Source organism: Notamacropus eugenii, chromosome 1 (genome assembly GCF_028372415.1).
Source record: "Notamacropus eugenii isolate mMacEug1 chromosome 1, mMacEug1.pri_v2, whole genome shotgun sequence".
Taxonomy (NCBI): Eukaryota; Metazoa; Chordata; class Mammalia; order Diprotodontia; family Macropodidae; genus Notamacropus; species Notamacropus eugenii.
In genome coordinates, this window is record NC_092872.1 from 188,286,819 (window position 1) to 188,306,185 (window position 19,367).

The 19,367-nt window shown below is 34.6% G+C and overlaps 1 protein-coding gene across 2 annotated transcripts in view; it reads left to right on the forward strand.

The window, feature by feature from the left end:
• Positions 1-18,681, forward strand: part of SMC3 (structural maintenance of chromosomes 3) — a 49,373-nt gene extending 30,692 nt beyond the window's left edge. For both annotated transcript variants that reach the window (XM_072622147.1, XM_072622151.1), the window contains exons 17-29: positions 1,528-1,669; positions 4,655-4,805; positions 5,396-5,548; positions 11,943-12,094; positions 12,320-12,478; positions 13,403-13,510; positions 14,198-14,306; positions 14,888-15,135; positions 15,233-15,445; positions 15,835-16,026; positions 16,222-16,399; positions 17,138-17,244; positions 18,209-18,681. In XM_072622147.1, coding sequence (XP_072478248.1) covers positions 1,528-1,669; positions 4,655-4,805; positions 5,396-5,548; positions 11,943-12,094; positions 12,320-12,478; positions 13,403-13,510; positions 14,198-14,306; positions 14,888-15,135; positions 15,233-15,445; positions 15,835-16,026; positions 16,222-16,399; positions 17,138-17,244; positions 18,209-18,280 — 1,984 coding nt within the window. In that variant the 3' untranslated portion in view covers positions 18,281-18,681. The remainder of the gene's footprint in view (positions 1-1,527; positions 1,670-4,654; positions 4,806-5,395; positions 5,549-11,942; positions 12,095-12,319; positions 12,479-13,402; positions 13,511-14,197; positions 14,307-14,887; positions 15,136-15,232; positions 15,446-15,834; positions 16,027-16,221; positions 16,400-17,137; positions 17,245-18,208) is intronic.
• The last annotated feature ends 686 nt before the right edge of the window (positions 18,682-19,367 follow it).

A 19,367-nucleotide genomic window follows, 5' to 3' on the forward strand; every position in this document is an offset into this window, starting at 1 on the left:
AGGATTGCATTTGAAACTGAATCTATTTACAGCTTGAAGTTTTAAATTTAGCACAGTAGTTCCAATACTATCCAGTATGTTAGTGTACCTTTTTGAACCTCCTACTTTTTTCTGTTACTATCTTAATTTTTCATTGACACTTTTTTTGCATCATTATCTTTATCTCCTTTACAAATCTTCCCACCCAAAATAAAAGAATTTCTTTGTAACAAATACAGTAAAATAAAAGAAACTCATTGGTCTTATATAGAAGCACATCTCTTTCACCTTTAGCCTTCTATCTCTTAATAAGATGGGAAGAATGTTTCATTAATTCATTAATGCTTCATTAGTGCTTGCATTAGGTAAGTCTTCTGGCTCTATTCGCTTTACTCTTCATCAGTTGATATAAGTCTTCCCAGGTTTCACTGAAATCCCTCCCTTCTATTCATTACTTCTTATAGTATAACAATATTCTATTATACTTATGTACAAAAATTTATTAGCCTTTTCTCAGTTCTTGCACCTCTCACTTTTTTTCCAGTTCTTTATTACAACAAAAAGTGCTACTGTCAATATTTTTGTATGACTGGTTATTTTCTCTCTTTGGAGCATAAGCTTAATACTCTTATCTTTGGGTCAGTGGGTTTGCATAGTTTAGGTGACTTTTTGAATAAAATTGCAAATTGTTTTCTGGAATGATTGATTCTAATCTATCAGCAGCAGATAAGTGTGCTTATTTTCTCACAGACCATCAAATAATTGTTATTTTCCTCTTTTTGCCATCCATAATCTTATGGATATGAGTTGGATCCAAGACTTGTTTTAATTTTCGCACTATTTTTAATGACTTGGAACATTTTTCATATGATGGCTGACAACTTTAATTTCTTTTGAAAACTACCTGAACACATCCTTTGACCTCTTGTCTATGGGTGAATGACTTTTGTTCTTCTGTGTTTATATCAGTTCCTTATATATTTTCGATTATCAGGTATTTATCAGAAATTTGATGCAAAAATATTTTCCCCAGGCAACTATTCATCTTCTAATTCTGACAGCACTGTTTTCATTTCTGCAAAAACCTTTCACTTTTATGTAAACAAAATTGTTTTATCTCCTATGATTTCCGCCATCCCTTATTTGGTCTAGAACTTTGACCTGATCCACAGTTATTGAAAAGTTTTTCTTTTCCTTAAAAGATCAATTTTTAAAGTATTTTTTAGTAAGTTATTTTAAAATAACCAGGTTATTTGTACGGGGGAAAAGATTTAGCTGGCTTATGGAATTATAGGAAAAAAACATTGGATTTGGAATCAGAAGACCAGAGTTTGAGTCCCAGCTCTGTCATTTAACTGCTTTGTGATCCTGGACAAATTGCTGTGCCGCAGTTTAATTATCTGTGAAAATGAGAAATAAAATTTAGTCAGTATTGGTTTAAGGCAGAATTCTTTGTAAACCTTGAAGTAGTATGTGTGTTATTACTATATTTGCACATCACTAAAATTTAAGCAGAAAGACTATAAATATTGTATTATTTACATTTAGGTTATTTTATCATATTGTGGATTCAGATGAAGTCAGTACTAAGATTTTAATGGAGTTTAATAAAATGAACCTTCCAGGAGAAGTAACTTTTCTGCCTCTCAACAAGTTGGATGTCAGAGATACAGCCTATCCAGAAACCAATGTAAGTCAGTATTTTGGGGTATGTAAATGTGGAGTTAGGTGTAGAGGAGGGACACTGGGGAATGTATGTATGAATGTATGTTTGCTTTTATTTCTTTCTCTGCAAGCTTTTTAGGCATTCTAATTTATAAATGAAGTATAAAGTAATTTTCATTTACCATTACCTGAAAGAAATAATCTCTAAAAGGTATATTCTCATTGCCAGCTATGTATATTTTTAAAAGTTACTTGCCAGTGCTACCTATATTATTTATAAAGGAATAGAGGTGATTTAGTTACTTCCTTGGGTCCCAGTATATTCCTTATTGCATATCTTATTTAGTAGTGTATTGGCAACTGTTATTGTATAGTCTTTATAACACAGAGCATTTGTGAAATGTCTAATTTAGAATAGTAAAAGTTTTATAAATTATAGTTATCCCTTTCTTATTTTCTTCCTATTTCCACTAATCACATGCTTATGAACATTTGGTGGTGAAAATCAACATATTCTTTAACATTTTTTTGGTGGGCAGAAATGAAATACTCTACCTGAAAAAAAATTATAACTGAGGTTGTACTTTTTTATAAGGGCTAGTATTATTCTAAAATTTGAAGTCTGCTCTTATGATTTTTAAATTTACTTTGAGGTAAGGTTCATTTCAGTAGAAGATTAATGATTGGGATATATGAGAACAACCGTTATTTCCGATTAATGATTGGGATATATGAGAATAACCGTTATTTCCTTTTTCATAAAATCAGAAATCTTTGAAAATTTTTACAGTGTAATCATCACTTTTTTGTGTATGGTACAGTGGAAAGAGTTGGATTTGAATTATTCCTCCCCCCTTCACTCCTACTTTGAATGAAACAGAAAAGAAATTACAAAGCTATGTGGATTGGGTTCACTGCATTACCCGCATCACATAGTCTCCACTGGTCTCTCACTGCAACAAGACACTCTTCTTTTCAAGTAAAAATTTTGTTTCAATTAAGTGTTTATTTTATCTCCTCACCTTTCCATTTTCTCAAGAAGGGAAAAAAGAAAAACCAAATCCTCATAGCAATTATAGTCAAGCAAGACAAATTTCCACATTGACTGTCCAGAAATATGTCTCATACATCTTGAGTCTGTTACCTACATATCAGAGGATGGGTAGCATTCTTCCTTATGGGTTCCCTGGACTTGTCACTGCATACACAAATCAGAGTTCTTAGCATTTTTAAGTCTTTTAACATCATTTATTTTTATTCTATGAAATGATCCCTTGGTTCTGCTCATTTCACTGTGTCAGTTCTTATAGTATTTCACAAGATTCTCTGAAACTATTTCCTTTTTCGTTGCATACAGCCTATTCTATTTCATTTGTATGCCATATTTTCTTTTTTTTAAAATTAATTTGTTTTCAGTTTTCAACAATCACTTCCATAAGTTTAAAATTTTCTCCCTTTCCCTCCCCCCTTCTTCCTCCCTCCTTCCCTGAGACAGCATGCAATCTTATATGGTTCTACACGTTTTAAACACATTTACACGTTAGTCATATTGCGTAGAAGAATTAAAATGAATGGGAGAAGCTATGAGAAAAACCAAATCAAAACATAACACAAGAGAAAATAGTCTGCTTCATTCTGCAATCCAATTCCGTAGTTCTTTCTCTGGATGTGGATGGCATTTTGCATCAGTAGTCCTTTGGGAATGTTTTAGGTCCTTGCATTGCTGTGAAGGGATAAGTTTATCAAATAGTCCTCACACACGGTGACTGTTACTATATATAATGTTCTCCTGGTTCTGCTCATTTCAATCAGCAGCAGTTCATATAAATCTTTCCAGGTTTTTCTGAAGCCCAGCTGTTCATCATTTCTTATAATACAATGGTATTCCTTTACATTCATATATCACAACTTGTGGAGCTATTTCCCACTTGATGAGCATCCCCTTGATTTCCATTCTCGGCCATCACAAAGAGAGCTACTACAAATAGTTTTGTACATGTTGAACCTTTTCACATTTTTATGATCTCTTTGGGACATAGCCCTGGAAGCGATATTGCTGGGTCAAAGTATACACATTTTTGTAGCCATTTGTTGTATATCATATTTTCTTCCCCAAATGATGGATACTCCTTGGTTTATAGTTCTTTGCTATTACAAAAATAGCAGCTATAGCTATTTTGTATATATAGAATATTTTCCTTTTTGATTTCATTGAAGTATAAGCTTACTGGTATCAATCAGTTAGTATACCCAGCAGTTAGATAGGTATAGATTAGTAACTTTTGGGGGCATATTCTAAATTGCTTTGTAGAAGGGCTAAACCACTTCACATCTCCATCAACAGTATGTTAATATGCCTGTTTTCCCATCTCCCAGAGGCAGCTATACTTTCCTACTCATACATTCCTACTCATATTCCTCTCATGTAACATGCCATCTCCTGATTCTGTGCCTTTGTACTGTCTGTCCGCCATTCTCTGTCTCCTAGCTTTCTTGGTTTCCTTCAAAGTTCAGTTCAAGTCTCACCTTGTACAAACTGCATTTTCTGTTTCCCCCTGCTTCTAGTGTCTTCTCACTGAGATTATCTTTCTTTATGCATTATATTTCTCTTTTATATGCATGTTGTTTGTGGTCTCCTCCCATTATAATGTTAGCATCTTGAGTGCGGGGACTGTGATTTTCTCTAGTATCCCTAATTTGGCACATTGTCTGTCATATAGTAAGTGTTTAATAAGTGCCTATCAGAGGACCTGATTTCATAGCTCAGCTAAGTTGTTGGGCAAGTAACACCTCTGGCATTCAGTTTCCTCATCTTTAAAGTGAAGGGATTTATTTAACTAGATGGCCTTTAAGGTCCTTTCTAAGTCTTAAGTTTTTCATACTATTTCATGATGTTGGAAAGTTACCTAAAAGACTGTGATTTGTATTTCTGTCAACATTCATTGGTTAACTTTGATTTGATGAAAGTAATATATGTCTTGCTGTATGGTAACATGACTTTCCTTTTCAGGATGCTATTCCAATGATCAGTAAACTAAGATACAATCCAAGATTTGACAAAGCTTTCAAACATGTGTTTGGAAAGACACTGATTTGTCGGAGCATGGAAGTTTCTACACAGTTGGCCCGTGCCTTTACTATGGACTGTATTACTTTGGAAGGTTTGAAGTCAATGTTATATTCAGTAGTCTTAATTTTTTGGAATTACATCTTAATTTACTTTTTGGTGGATATACTGATATTAAGATGTCACAGTTTATTAAAATTAGGGCTATGAATTTCAAGAGTGTTTAAAAGTTTGTGTTCTTTAGAAAGTACTGCTTAGTCATTAAAAAGTACTGTGTTATGCTTTCTATTCTCTTTTGGTAAGAAAGCAAAAATTTTAAAGTTTTTTTATTGATATCTTGGTATTTACATCTTCTAAATTTTGTCATCCATTTCCCTATTCCTAGTTTAGTACAGTGGGAAGATCATTGGAAACCATGGTCATGTCCTTCCAGCTCTCACCATGGACAAGCCATTTACCTTTCCAGGCCTTTGTTTTCTCATCTGTGAAATAGGTGATTCGTCTAGAAAGCATAATAAAATGGCTTCAAGATTAGCATCTCTAATTTCAGCCCCAAAGTTATACAGTTGTGAATATCACTTTAAAATCTAGTTCAATTATTACAAAAAAAGGAGTTTCTTTGGTAAACACTATATGAATATATATGCATACAGAATCACTATTTTTATATTTTTTTCTTCATAGGCGATCAAGTCAGCCATCGAGGTGCTCTAACTGGAGGATATTATGATACCAGAAAGTCTCGACTTGAATTGCAGAAAGATGTTCGAAAGGCTGAAGAAGAACTAGGTGAACTTGAAGCCAAACTCAATGAAAATCTGCGTAGAAATATTGAAAATATCCTTTTAGAGAATGGAATAAGTTTTTTGCCTCTTTTATTATGTTGTGTAATTTTGTTCTTAACTAGTAGAAGATTAATATTTTACTCCTTATTTAAATTTACACACATTTATCATCTCATAAGCTTACTTAACATTAACCTGTAGTTTGAAGGAGCAAAAAGGAAATTGTTTTCATTCTGTTTTTATGGTTAGCTGTTAGGTTTTTTCCTATCTAATACCAGCATTCATTGCTAACAGTTAGCGCTTTCCTTGGTCTCTCCTTTAAAAAAAATTATTTAAAGCTCAGAGACTTTTTAATTTTTTTTTTAAATTCCAGATTCTCTCACTCCACAACTCAATACGAAGGTGGGGGAAAACAACTATTACATATATGTATAGTCAGATTTCCATATTAGCTATGCTCCTTCTCTCCCCTCCCCCCCCAAAAAGCAAGAAAGAGTAAAAATGTGTTTTAGTCTGCACTGAGTCCATCAGTTTTTTGTCTGGAGATGGATAGCATACTTTATCATGAATCCTTTGGAATCATCACTTTGTTGATCAGAGCCACTAAGCTCTCAAAGTTGATTATTTTTACCTTGCTTTTACTATATAGACTTTTCTCCTGATTCTGCATGAGTTCATATATGTCTTCCCAAGGTTTTTGATACCATCTCCTTCATAATTTTTTACCTGTTTTTAGCAGCAGCTTTCAGAGGAGATACAGGCTGAGAGAATGAGTGAGAATATAAAACTTAAGGGATGATTTTTTTTTTAAGCTGACAAAAGGAAATACTGTTTATATCAGCGGAGTTTACTGTTAATATTTACGGACGACACTACTTACATACCTTGGTCGGCTGTGAACTGTATACAAGCCAACTTAGACGTATGTGGTATGATCCCTATGAGTAATGCCTAAAGGTACCATTTTTAATTGTTGCCTGCTTTTTTGATATTGCTGTAATCCTCTTATTGGAACTCAGAGGCCTGGCAGTTATGAAGGAGTCCCATGATATGTCATGTATTGTCCTAATTTAGTGACCTGTCTTAATTTAACTAGGCTCAGGGTGAGTGGTAGGACTGTATCACCTGAACAATTTTAGGAAAGTGCCATTTAACTTCTTGGGATTCAGATAATCAGTTCTGAACATGTTGGTACTGTTTGTCATGGCTCTGTGGGATCCTAGTTGTCCAGCCTGCAGCCCCTAATCTTTCTTTTCTCCCATTTCAGTGATGGGAATATAGTTGCATTTCTCACTTCTAGTAAAATGAAGTAGAGATTTGAGGTAGTTTCTCTTTAAGTAAATACTGTATGTATTAAAATAGTTTCCATACCTCCTTTTGTTGATAAGCATTACTGGAACTAAAACTGTAATCTTTCATTATTAAGTTCTGCTAGGGTTTGTTTTATTCTATGGCCATACTAAATAAAAAGTACCTAAAAATTTCAATTTTTGAAATATACCACTTCCTTTTAAAATTTATCCTTCTGTTTTCCATTTCAGAATTCTTTTTTTTTGTTACTATAGTGATGATTTATTTTAAAAGCATGAACAAAATTATAATAGCTTATGATTTTATTTGGGGTAGAAAATCAATATGGGCACTGATTTTTAATTGTATGAAGTTAATATTTAACTTATTTGAAAATTGGAATATTTGGTTCTCAGTATTTTGACATCTCTGCAATTTCACAACTTCAAAGATTACTGATAGTGGTTCAAGGAAAACATCTGCAAATTTTTTCAATACTGGAATGTAATGTCTGGGTCAGGTGACTTGAACTCATTTATAGCAACCAATCCAGAAGCATTTATTGATCTCTGTTATGTGGTAGGCACTATGCAAGATGCTGGGCATGCAAAGATAAGACTTCGTGGTGGAGAGGCCCTAATAGATAGGGGCATCAAGAAAGACGGCAGAGTAGAAAGACACACACTCTAGCTCTTCCCCCACAGCCCATAAAATATCTGTAAAGAAAGACTCTCAACAAATTCTAGAGCAGCAGAAGCCTCAGAACGATGGAGTGGAGGAGATTTCCAACCCAGGGTGACCTGAAAGGCCAACTGAAAAGGTCTGTCGTGATGGATGCGGAGTCGAGCACAGCCTTGGCCACATGTTGCCAAGAGGAGTAGGGCTGGAGCAGGCCTTGGGGGCGGAATCCCCAGCAGCAGCGGAGTTTTGCAGATCCCTCAACCCATGCACAGCTTCAAAGATCAGTGATAAAGCTTTTTCACCACCTTGACACAGGAGCAGGGTCCTCTCCTAGCCTTGACCCCAGGCGGCAGTGGCTGCAGTGGCCACGGCAGGCAGCAGCCAACCTCCATTGTTGAAGCACTCAGCTTAAAGCCCCTGGGGGAATTGAGCTGCTGATCTGAGTCTTAGCCATGAGCCAGGCCAGGGAGTAAACTCTTCTCCCTTGGTTGTGCCACCTTGGTGGAGCTGGGGACTATACGTTGCTCTTGACAAAGGACCCAAAAATCAAGTAACTGGTTGGGAAAATGCCCCAAAAAGGGAAAAAAAAATAAGACTATAGAAGGTTACTTTCTTGGTGAATAGGTATTCTCTCCCATCCTTTCAGCTGAGGAAGAACAATGCTTACCATCAGGGAAAGACATAAAAGTCAAGGCTTCTGCATCCAAAACCTCCAAAATAAATATGCAGTGGTCCCAGGCCATGGAAGAGCTCAAAAAGAATTTTGAAAATCAAATAAGAGGTGGAGGAAAAGTTGGGAAGAGAAATGAGAGAGATGCAAGAAAATCATGAAAAGCAAGTCAACAGCTTGCTAAAGGAGACCCAAAAAAAATGCTTAAGAAAATAACACCTTTAAAAATAGACTAATTCAATTGGCAAAAGAGGTCCAAAAAGTCTCCAATTGAGGAGAACGATGCTTTCAAAAGCAGAATTAGCCAAATGGAAAAGGAGGTTCAAAAGCTCACTGAAGAAAATAGTTTTCAAAATTAGAATAGAACAGATAGAAGCTAATGACTTTATGAGAAACCAAGAAATTACAAAACAAAACCAAAAGAATGGAAAAAATGGAAGATAATGTGAAACATCTCATTGGAAAAACAACTGACCTGGAAAATAGATCCGGGAGAGACAATTTAAAAATTGTGGGACTACCTGAAAGCCATGATCAAAAAAAGAGCCTAGACATGATCATTCATGAAATTATCAAGGAAAGCTGCCCTGATATTCTAGAACCAGAGGACAAAATAAATATTGAAAGAATCCACAGATCACTTCCTGAAAGAGATCCAAAATAAGGAATATTGTAGCCAAATTCCAGAGTTCCCAGGTCAAGGAGGAAATATTGCAAGCAGCTAGAAAGAAACAATTCAAGTATTGTGGAAATACAATCAGGATAACAAAAGATCTAGCAGCTTCTACATTACGGAATTGAAGGGCTTGGAATATGATAATCCAGAAGTCAAAGGAACTAGGACTAAAACCAAGAATCCAGCTACCCAGCAAAACTAAGTATAATATTTCAGGGGAAAAATTGGTCATTCAATGAAATTGAGGATTTTCAAGCATTCTTGATGAAAAGACCAGAGCTGAAAAGAATATTTGACTTTCAAACACAAGAATCAAGAGAAACATGAAAAGGTAAGCAGCAAAGAGAAATCATAAGGGACTTACTAAATTCCTACATGAAAAGATAATGTTTGTAACTCTTGAAACTTTTCTCAGTATCTGGGTAGTTGGAGGGATTATGCACACACACACACACACACACACACACACACATATTTATGTGTATATATATATATAGAGAGAGAGAGAGAGACAGACAGACAGACAGAGACAGAGCACAGGGTGAGTTGAATAGGAAGGGATCATATCTGAAAAAATAAAATTAAGGGGTGAGAGGAATACATTGGGAAGAGAAAGGGACAAATGGAATGGGGCAAATTATCTCTCATAGAAAAGGCAAGAAAAAGCTTTTCCAATGGAGGGGGAAAGGGGAGAGATGAGAAGGAAAAAGTGAAGCTTACTCTCCTCACATTTGGCTCAAGGAGGGAATAGCATGCACCCTCAATTTGGTATGAAAATCTATCTTATGATACAGGAAAGTAGGGGAGAAGGGGATAAGCAGGGTGGGGGGATAATGGAAGGGAGGGCAAATGGGAGGAGGAAGCAATTAGAAGTAAACACTCTTAGGGAGGGACAAGGTCAAAAGAGAATAGAAGAAATGGGGGGCAGGATAGGATGGAGAGAAATATAATCTTACACATCATGACTATTATGGAAGTCATTTGCAAAACTACACATATATAGCCTATATTGAATTGCTTGCCTTCTCAGTGGGGATGGGTGGGGAGGGAGGAAGGAAGGGAAGTTAGGAACAAATGTTGAGAACTGTTCTTGCATGCAACTGTAAAATAAGAAGTACAGGTAATGGGGTGTAGAAATTTATCTTGCCCTACGGGACGAGAGAGAAGATGGGGATAAGGGAAGGGAGAGGTGTTAGAAGGGAGGGCACATTGGTGGAAGGGGCAATCAGAATACAAGGCGTTTTGGAGTGGGAGGAGGGAAGAGAAGGGAAGAAAATTTGGAACTCAAGATTTTGTGGAAATGAATGTTGAAAAGTTAAATAAAGTGTAAAGCCTGCTGAAATTTGAAGGAAACTAGGAATTCTGAAAGAGGAGTTAGGAGGAAATGTGTTCCAGGGTTAGGGGATAGCTACCACAAAAGGGTTGGAGATGAGAAGGTATGTCATGCTTGTATGAGGGAACTTTTAGAGATCTTATCATTTGTGTTCTGATTTACTTCCCTTTGAATTATTTTTGTTTTCACTGTTTTCATTCTGAAGCTAACATGCCCCTTCCACCAATGTGCCCTCCCTTCTAACACCTCTCCCTTCCCTTATCCCCATCTTCTCTCTTGTCCCGTAGGGCAAGATAAATTTCTACACCCCATTACCTGTACTTCTTATTTTACAGTTGCATGCAAGAACAGTTCTCAACATTTGTTCCTAACTTCCCTTCCTTCCTCCCTCCCCACCCATCCCCACTGAGAAGGCAAGCAATTCAATATAGGCTATATATGTGTAGTTTTGCAAATGACTTCCATAATAGTCATGATGTGTAAGATTATATTTCTCTCCATCCTATCCTGCCCCCCATTTCTTCTATTCTCTTTTGACCTTGTCCCTCCCTAAGAGTGTTTACTTCTAATTGCTTCCTCCTCCCATTTGCCCTCCCTTCCATTATCCCCCCACCCTGCTTATCCCCTTCTCCCCTACTTTCCTGTATCATAAGATAGATTTTCATACCAAATTGAGGGTGCATGCTATTCCTCCTTAACACAGAGGACAGAAATAGACTAGGAATTGCCTTGTTGTACTTATGTTATCAGATAACCTTGCATCATCACTTCCAAGCAGTGAATCTCTTCTCTTCATGGGCTTACATTGATGATACCACTGTTGAGATCCTCTTTTTTTTTCAAGTCATCCTAAGATACCCGTGTTATCTTAAGTGAGTGAATTATGGCTTTAACAGATACAAATAATGTAGAAAATAGAAGATTATCGCCACACCGTCAGAGCACACGCTGACCATGATAGCAGAGTCTGTGACTGATATTTCAGGTGCTGTTGCAACTGCTGACAAAGGAAGATTTCAGGAAGAATTAGTGACTGTTGTGAGGATGAATCATTCTAATCTAGGATTTTGTATGAGTAAATACACTCATATGCCATGGGAATCTGTTGTGTAAAGCTTTTTAATGTGATACCAGGCACAAGTATTGAGCTCATACGTTTAGTTTATGAATTGGGTTATGATTAAAAGGTAAACATACACAATGAAATTGAATGTGTTTTGGTTCTATTAAGCACTACTCAAACATGGATTAAGAATGCCAGATTATGTTGGACTCAGATTAAATTTAATAGAATTGAAAAAAACAGTAAGAGGATGAGAAAACAAAGTATTGACAACATAAAAATGGTGGACACAGTACTTTATTAGAAGAGGTATGAGTACCTTTTGAGATTTTTTTTCATGCCGTTATTGCTGAAATACTTCATACATTTAGGTTATAATAACATAGAAATTACTTAAATGTTTTTCTTAAGTTGTAGATACTTTTAAAACATAGTCTTTTCCCTGTGAATCCTGCCATTTTCTATAAAACTACCCTGTAACTGTAGCAAAAGAATTAAATAGTAAAAGAAATCAGCACATTGGCAGCGTCTAACAGCGCCTCTCTGATCAGAAGCAGTGATCATTAATATGTGTCCTGTATTTAATTTAGCATTGCGAAGTTCCATAGAGTTTGTGAAGACTGCTTTGATACATGATATTTAATGGTAAAAAGTATTTAGAGGGGACACGATAGGAGATGGAAAAATAATCTTGTATTTAAAACTGCACAGAATTTTCCTTAGCCCATTGTATGGATTAATAATGAAATTGATCAGCTAATGAATCAAATGCAACAAATTGAAACCCAGCAGAGGAAATTCAAAGCATCTCGAGATAGTATTTTATCAGAGATGAAGATGTTGAAAGAGAAGAGACAGCAATCTGAAAAAACCTTTATGCCAAAGGTATGTAGGAGTTCTTAATTCCTCTCTCTTGATTATTACTAGAGAATCTTATTAATAACCTGAAATTAGAGAATTACTGTCTTAATTTTAACAGTGGCATCCTAGAATTTGGTATTTTAAATACATTTACTATAGTTTGTTTTCTCTGGCTTTATTTGCTATAAATACATGTAGGCTAAAACTTGAGGAATATTTACATTAGTAATAACTCAATCTATCACATAGCAACGTAGCTTGCAAAGCTTAGAGGCAAGTTTACATGCCATGGAATCGACAAGAGAATCTCTGAAAGCAGAACTGGGAACAGATTTACTCTCTCAACTCAGCCTGGAAGATCAGAGACGAGTAGATGATTTGAATGATGAAATTCGGCTGCTACAGCAAGTAAGGATGGCTTTCTAAATAATCTTAGAAATTACTGTTGTGATTTTTAAATAACAATATTAGCTAACGTTTATATAGTGCCTACTGTGTGACTGACACTGTGCTAATTACTTTACTAATATTATTTCATTTGATACTCAACAACCTTGGAAAGTAGATGTTATTATCCCCATTTTTACAGATGAGGAAGCAGAGGCAGAGGGTAAATGACTTGCCCAGGATCACCTAGATAATAAGTATCTGAGGCTATATTTAAACTTAAATCCTCATGACTCCAGGCCCAGCACTCTACTATGCCACCTAACAGCCCCATACACTGAAAAAGAATGCTTAAAGGTTACAGTAGTTATTTTTTTCAGTGAATATAAATGTCATACTGACATGTTGTTTAATTTCTATCTGGGAAACATATCAATAGCAAGAAGTAATATCATTTTAAAAGCTTGCTTTGCAAATGTTACCATAGCTTGATTCCAGATGTTTTAGGATTGGCACAAGAAATTTTAGGGGTGTTTTGATTGATTTTAGGTGCATTTTTACTATAGCTATTTACATCCACACATATGTTTGGCCATGTATACATTCATAGCAGCACTTTTTTGATTAAGTATGTTTTGATGGCATATGATATTAAAGGAAAATGTGATAACAATTAGTTCAGGGGGGAACAGTGGAGAAAAACAAGAACTATATATCTTTTAGAGTTTGAATCAATATTATAAGGAATAATAACCACTCATGGGACAACGTGCATGTTAGAGAGATTATCTTATTGTATCTCAAAATGTAAATTGTTAATTCTCCATTGACCTGTGATGGTAGCTAATATTAGTCTGTGGATCACTATTAGAAAAACCCTACTTTAGTGTAATGAAATTTTTCTTTTTATATTTATGACTTACTTTTCTTTTTCCTTAATTCTAGGAAAACAGACAGCTCTTAAATGAAAGGATTAAATTGGAAGGCATAATAACTCGAGTAGAGACCTATCTCAATGAAAATCTGAGAAAACGCTTAGACCAAGTAGAACAGGTAAAGTTATTCTTCCTTTATGTGTTCCTTTGATTACTGTCTCTTGCTGCTTATGGCAGTTGAGTTTTCTAAGTAGTGGAAGGTGGATTGTGGACCTAATTTTTTTCCCCAAGAAAGTTCTCAGTAGTTAGGCTGGTGGTTTATATATTGGGCATTTAGATATTTTATCAGTGTTTGACATACACCGAAACACATCAGCCCAGCAATGAGAATTCTGGAGGTCTCAAGTATATTCTGAACACCCTGTTCCTCTAACATGTAAAAACGCCTGTTATATACACAGCATTGAGGAGATAAAGACAAAATGAAACATAGTTCCTGCCCTCAAGGTGATTATATACTTCTGGAATAGAAATCCCCTTCCCCTTCTGATATTTTTAATATCATTTATTGATATCTTTTGTATTGGCATATGTCCCTTGCTTCTTCTCTCAACCCAGAGAGCATTCCTTATAACAAAGAATAAAAAAGGAAAGAGGGAAGAAAAATTAGTTCAGCAAAACTAACCAGCGAATCACATGAGACTGACAGTATAGACAGTATTTTGTGCACACAATCCCCAGCCTCTGTAAAGAAAAAACAATTGCATTTTCATGTCTCTAAGCTTGATCTGTTTTAAAGCCTTCTAATGAGAATTATACCTTACTGCTTTATGAGTTTAAATACTTGGCACATTTTGTACTGCAGGAACTTAATGAACTGAGAGAAACTGAAGGCGGTACTGTTCTCACTGCTACCACATCAGAACTTGAAGCCATCAACAAACGTGTAAAAGATACTATGGCACGATCAGATGGTTAGTTTCTTATTTCTAAAACTATCTTACAATATTTTCTTAAATTTAAAAGACACTCTTAACACTTTGGTTAAAGGAGAAATCTTACAAATCATTAGAAATCCAAAGGGACAAAGAAAAGTGTATACTAATTCATTTTGTGTATTCTCTGTCCTTATAAATCATTTGTAGTGGGTGAAGTCTAGGTTTATTATAAACAGTAGATCCCAGCTGTTTGAAAAGTTTGTCACTAATACTTTAATGAAAATAAATTGTTTAATTTATCTGAAAGAGTGCAATGACTAAATAAAAAGTTTGTGTCATACCTTCAAATTTTAGAGTGTAAATTCACATGATCAGTTTTTTAAATTTGTGTAAGAAAATTCAAGAAATTCCAAGATGTTTCAGTGTTTTATTTGTTAAATGTTATCCTACTTAATTCATTCTTTCACGTGGTTCTTAAATTTTCATAATTTCTTTTCTGTGTACACCAAACAAAACAAAACCATGACAGTTTACCAAATTGCCAGAACCAAAGCTTTAATCCAGGATGATTTAAAGTGTGCACCAAATTCTGATTTTTATCCCATACTTTTACTCAGATCTGGACAATTCCATTGACAAAACAGAGGTTGCAATTAAAGATCTTCAGAAGAGCATGGAGCGCTGGAAAACTATGGAAAAAGAGCACATGGATGCTATAAACCATGATACAAAGGAGCTTGAAAAGATGACAAACCGGCAAGGCATGCTTTTGAAGAAAAAAGAAGAATGTATGAAGAAAATCCGAGAGCTTGGGTCACTCCCCCAAGAGGCATTTGAAAAATACCAAACTTTAAGTCTCAAACAGGTTAGTTTTCAGTTGGAAACCTAATAGTGGATTTTACTGTATATGTCAGAATTTTACTTAGAATTGAGGTGTAATTTTACATTTTTTTCTCTTGCAGTTGTTTCGCAAACTTGAACAATGCAACACAGAACTAAAGAAATATAGTCATGTCAATAAAAAAGCCTTAGATCAGTTTGTAAATTTTTCTGAGCAGAAAGAGAAATTAATTAAGAGACAGGAAGAGTTGGATAGGGGCTACAAATCAATCATGGAGCTGATGAATGTCCTTGAACTCCGGAAATATGAGGCTATTCAGTTAACTTTCAAACAGGTACGGTTTAATCATTTTGAGCCCCGTTGTGTGTATTTTGTTTGTGTTGTCATGCTTTCTTTCCCAAGCTGCAGAGTGAACCTAACAAAGAAGCAAAATGAATTGTTTCCTCACATCTAGCAAATTTTCATTAAGCCTTTTGAAAGAATAATACTATCCACATCCTCAAATCACTGTTCTGTTTCCATATTTACATATGAACGTTACTTTCAGTTTGTCATCATTCATATTCATATCTGTCCTAATTTGTCATGATGCAATGCAAGGGAAAGTCCACCTAATACTGAAATAGCTTTTAATTATATCTTTTGATTTTAAGTAACAGTTGCTACCTTAACAGGATTTATACAAAGGAATTTATATGATGGTTTTTATTTTTTTTATCCAAGGTATCAAAGAACTTCAGTGAAGTGTTTCAGAAATTGGTACCTGGTGGCAAAGCTACCTTGGTGATGAAGAAAGGTGATGTAGAAGGTAGTCAATCTCAAGATGAAGGAGAAGGAAGTACTGAAAGTGACAGAGGTTCTGGCTCACAAAGCAGTGTCCCATCAGTTGACCAGTTCACTGGAGTAGGCATAAGGGTAAAATATCTTTTTAAATTCAGTTGTTTTAAATGTGTTATAGAAAAACTTAATTGCTCAAGTTGAGTAGTATCTGAACTATTTAAATTAGTCCTTATGGATGTAAATACTTTAAACCCTTTTGAAGGACTTCATGGCGGTTGGTTTTGGTTCAACAGCTATAAGATAAAAACTAATTATTTAATATTTTCATAGGTATCATTTACAGGAAAACAAGGTGAAATGCGGGAAATGCAGCAGCTTTCAGGTGGACAGAAATCTTTGGTGGCTCTTGCACTAATTTTTGCAATTCAGAAATGTGACCCAGCTCCTTTTTACTTGTTTGATGAGATTGACCAGGCTTTGGATGCTCAGCACAGAAAAGCTGTATCAGGTAAAGCTTTTAATTTGTGCTTTTTTCATATCTAGCAGAACCTGATAAAATATAATATCAATCCTCTACAGAATTACAGAGTTATAGTTCTTTCACAGTAGTTTCTTTTTAATGATAAGTAATGCTTTTAATACCAGTATGACAATCTGGTTTTACGTAGTTGAGTGCAGTAAGCTAGAAATAGAACTCCCATCTCCAGAGGCTTGGTCTGGTCTTCTGATCTAGATTATAAGCCTGCCTTAATTTCACACAGAAGCTTTTTATAAGTTAAAGCTCTGTTGTATTTCTCTGAGTAGCCAAGTAATGAAAGAGAATTGTGTATACCATTGTTATGACGTGTAATGTAAACTAATTTTAATTTTGTGATAAGACCTGAACAAAGGTAATCTTCATCTTCTTTAAAGAATTCTAGCTCTTTTACAGTATAAAATAATATCAAATGTTTAAGAGTTTATTTTGTCTGAGAGGTGTGTGTTTGCGAAAGTGAGAGACAGTATTTGAATTAGCCTCTTGCTGATAGAAATGTATTTCTAAATGTTAAAAAAATGAATTAAACATTCCATAATTACAAGGTTTTTCTTCAGAAAATTATTCTTAGGACGAAGTCATCTTTGTAGGACCAACAACTAATCATAGATATGCTTGTTACGAATTGTATGTTTGAGGTGTGACTGCTGTTCCGTTAAGTTCTCGCTTTTAATGAGATGTGCTTTTTGTGAATTACACTTGATTTTGCAGACATGATTATGGAACTTGCTGTCCATGCTCAGTTTATCACAACTACATTTAGGCCTGAACTACTCGAGTCAGCTGATAAGTTCTATGGTGTAAAGTTCAGAAATAAGGTAATTCCACTCTCCTCTATGAAATATTGTTTTTTTTACTTCCTGGTCATTTGTCTTGGTTTCTGTTTTTTTGCTATTTAAGTCATGAAATAAAGTCAACATAGTTAATGCTGAGATAATTATATCATGTGATGTTAGTTTTAGTAAGCTTTTTCTTTGAGACATCCCTAAAGAAGTTTCAGTTTCTGTGGCACTTATCCATATTCAATAGTCATTTATCTATTGATCACGTTTTATGTGCCATACGTTGTTCTTATACTTATTGGGGTTAGGAAAGCATTCTGCAGCTTTAGCTTTTTTTTTTTTTTTTTTAGTGCAGTTACTCTTCTTTTGTAGTCTCCTATTTTCTCCTCTGATTTCCTGTGTTCTCTGAAACACTGAATTAATGAACATTTATTATGTATCTACTATATGATAGACACTAGGAATACAAAAGTAAGAAATGGTATACACCTTTGCCCTAAAGGAATTTACAATCTATTTTTAATACCAGGCAAAACAGGCACATGATTCACTTATACATATATTGTACTGCACATATAAAATTTATATTAACATGTTAATGTAGATCTTACATATGTGTATATATTTTATATATAAAATAATTATATAAAAATTATTTAGTTGTGTTACTCAGTATTACATTTTAATATTCACAAAACAAACCAAGGGGGACCACTCTTAGAATTATCTGATCCTAGCATGTGCAATAAGTTTGAGATATTTAAAGCTATATGAGAGATGATTTAGAACTTATTTTTCTTATCATTATATAAAGCAAATACCATTGTAAATAATAATTGGTTAGTGTCAGTTTTACTAAAATTTTCCACAACAGTTTATGAAAACTTAATATGCATTCATTTATACAAGGTATTAGAATTACGGAGGATAATATTGAAATTGCTTAGTGTTGTATGACTTACTTTGGGAGATTATGCTTTAATGTATATTGTTCCATCAGGTTAGTCACATTGACGTGATCACAGCAGAGATGGCCAAAGACTTTGTGGAAGATGATACCACTCATGGTTAATTTGGGAACTATCGGCAGCTTGTTTGGAAGATGTGTATAGTATGAAACCTCAACTGAGGAACTGTAAATTTCAAACTAAATATTTGGTCAATGTTAAAAATAGTTTCTGAGCTTATATTTTAACTAAGGAGGCCCAAGGATTCTTAGTTTTGGATGACCTTGTGTATTCATTTTATGTTTCTGTTGCTGTATTCTTTTATAAAATATCTGTTTATGTACCTTTATACTTGTAGTTTAAGAACTTTTCCTCTCCAATCTTTTTGTAAAGTGTCCCTTTGCTGTTTTAAATCTTTTTGAGACATACTTGATAGCTTTCCCTAATTATAATTTTATCCATTGTACTGTCTCATCCTTTTAAAAAATATATAGCTTCAATTAAATGATTTTATGGCTGTAACTTAGTAGAGGGGTGTGTGTTTTCATTTACATTTGGAGTGGTTAATTTGAACTTTTAATAGTTAACGTCTTAATTTTGCTCTGTTCCATGCTAGGTATTTAAAATGGAGTTTGACTTCATAGAAAGGAATATTATTCCTCAAATGGCAAAGTCCAGTATTCTCTTCATTTAACTCAGTGTATCTTGGCCCCTAAAAATTTTCAGTTAGGTAGGATTTAAATTATTTAAAGGAATTAATTGTATTTTAGGAGTAACTTTTTGTCCAACAAATTTTAGAGGTTAATAAATAACAGTGAATATAAGAAATTGACCTATGATCCTGCCTTCTTATGTATAGCAGTAAATTAATTAGAAACTGTTCCTTAAGTTGCTCAGCCTTTCCTTTCTTCATCTTGGGAACATAGCTGGTTGATGACTAAGGGGGAATATTACTAAAAAGAACAGTAGCAAATCAGGAGACTAGGATTATATTCCTGGGTGTGTTATCAAAATTGACTTTGTAATCTTGGGCAAGTAAGTGAATCTTATACCATAAACCTAATTTCCTTTTATATTATATAAAGATAATAACACTTGTCCTACTTATTTCAAAGGGTTGCCATGAGGGTAAAATGAGATTCTTTTAAAATTGCCTTACAAACGATTTTTATTTTTTGTTATTTGACAGACACCAGTTAGCACAAATCCTTC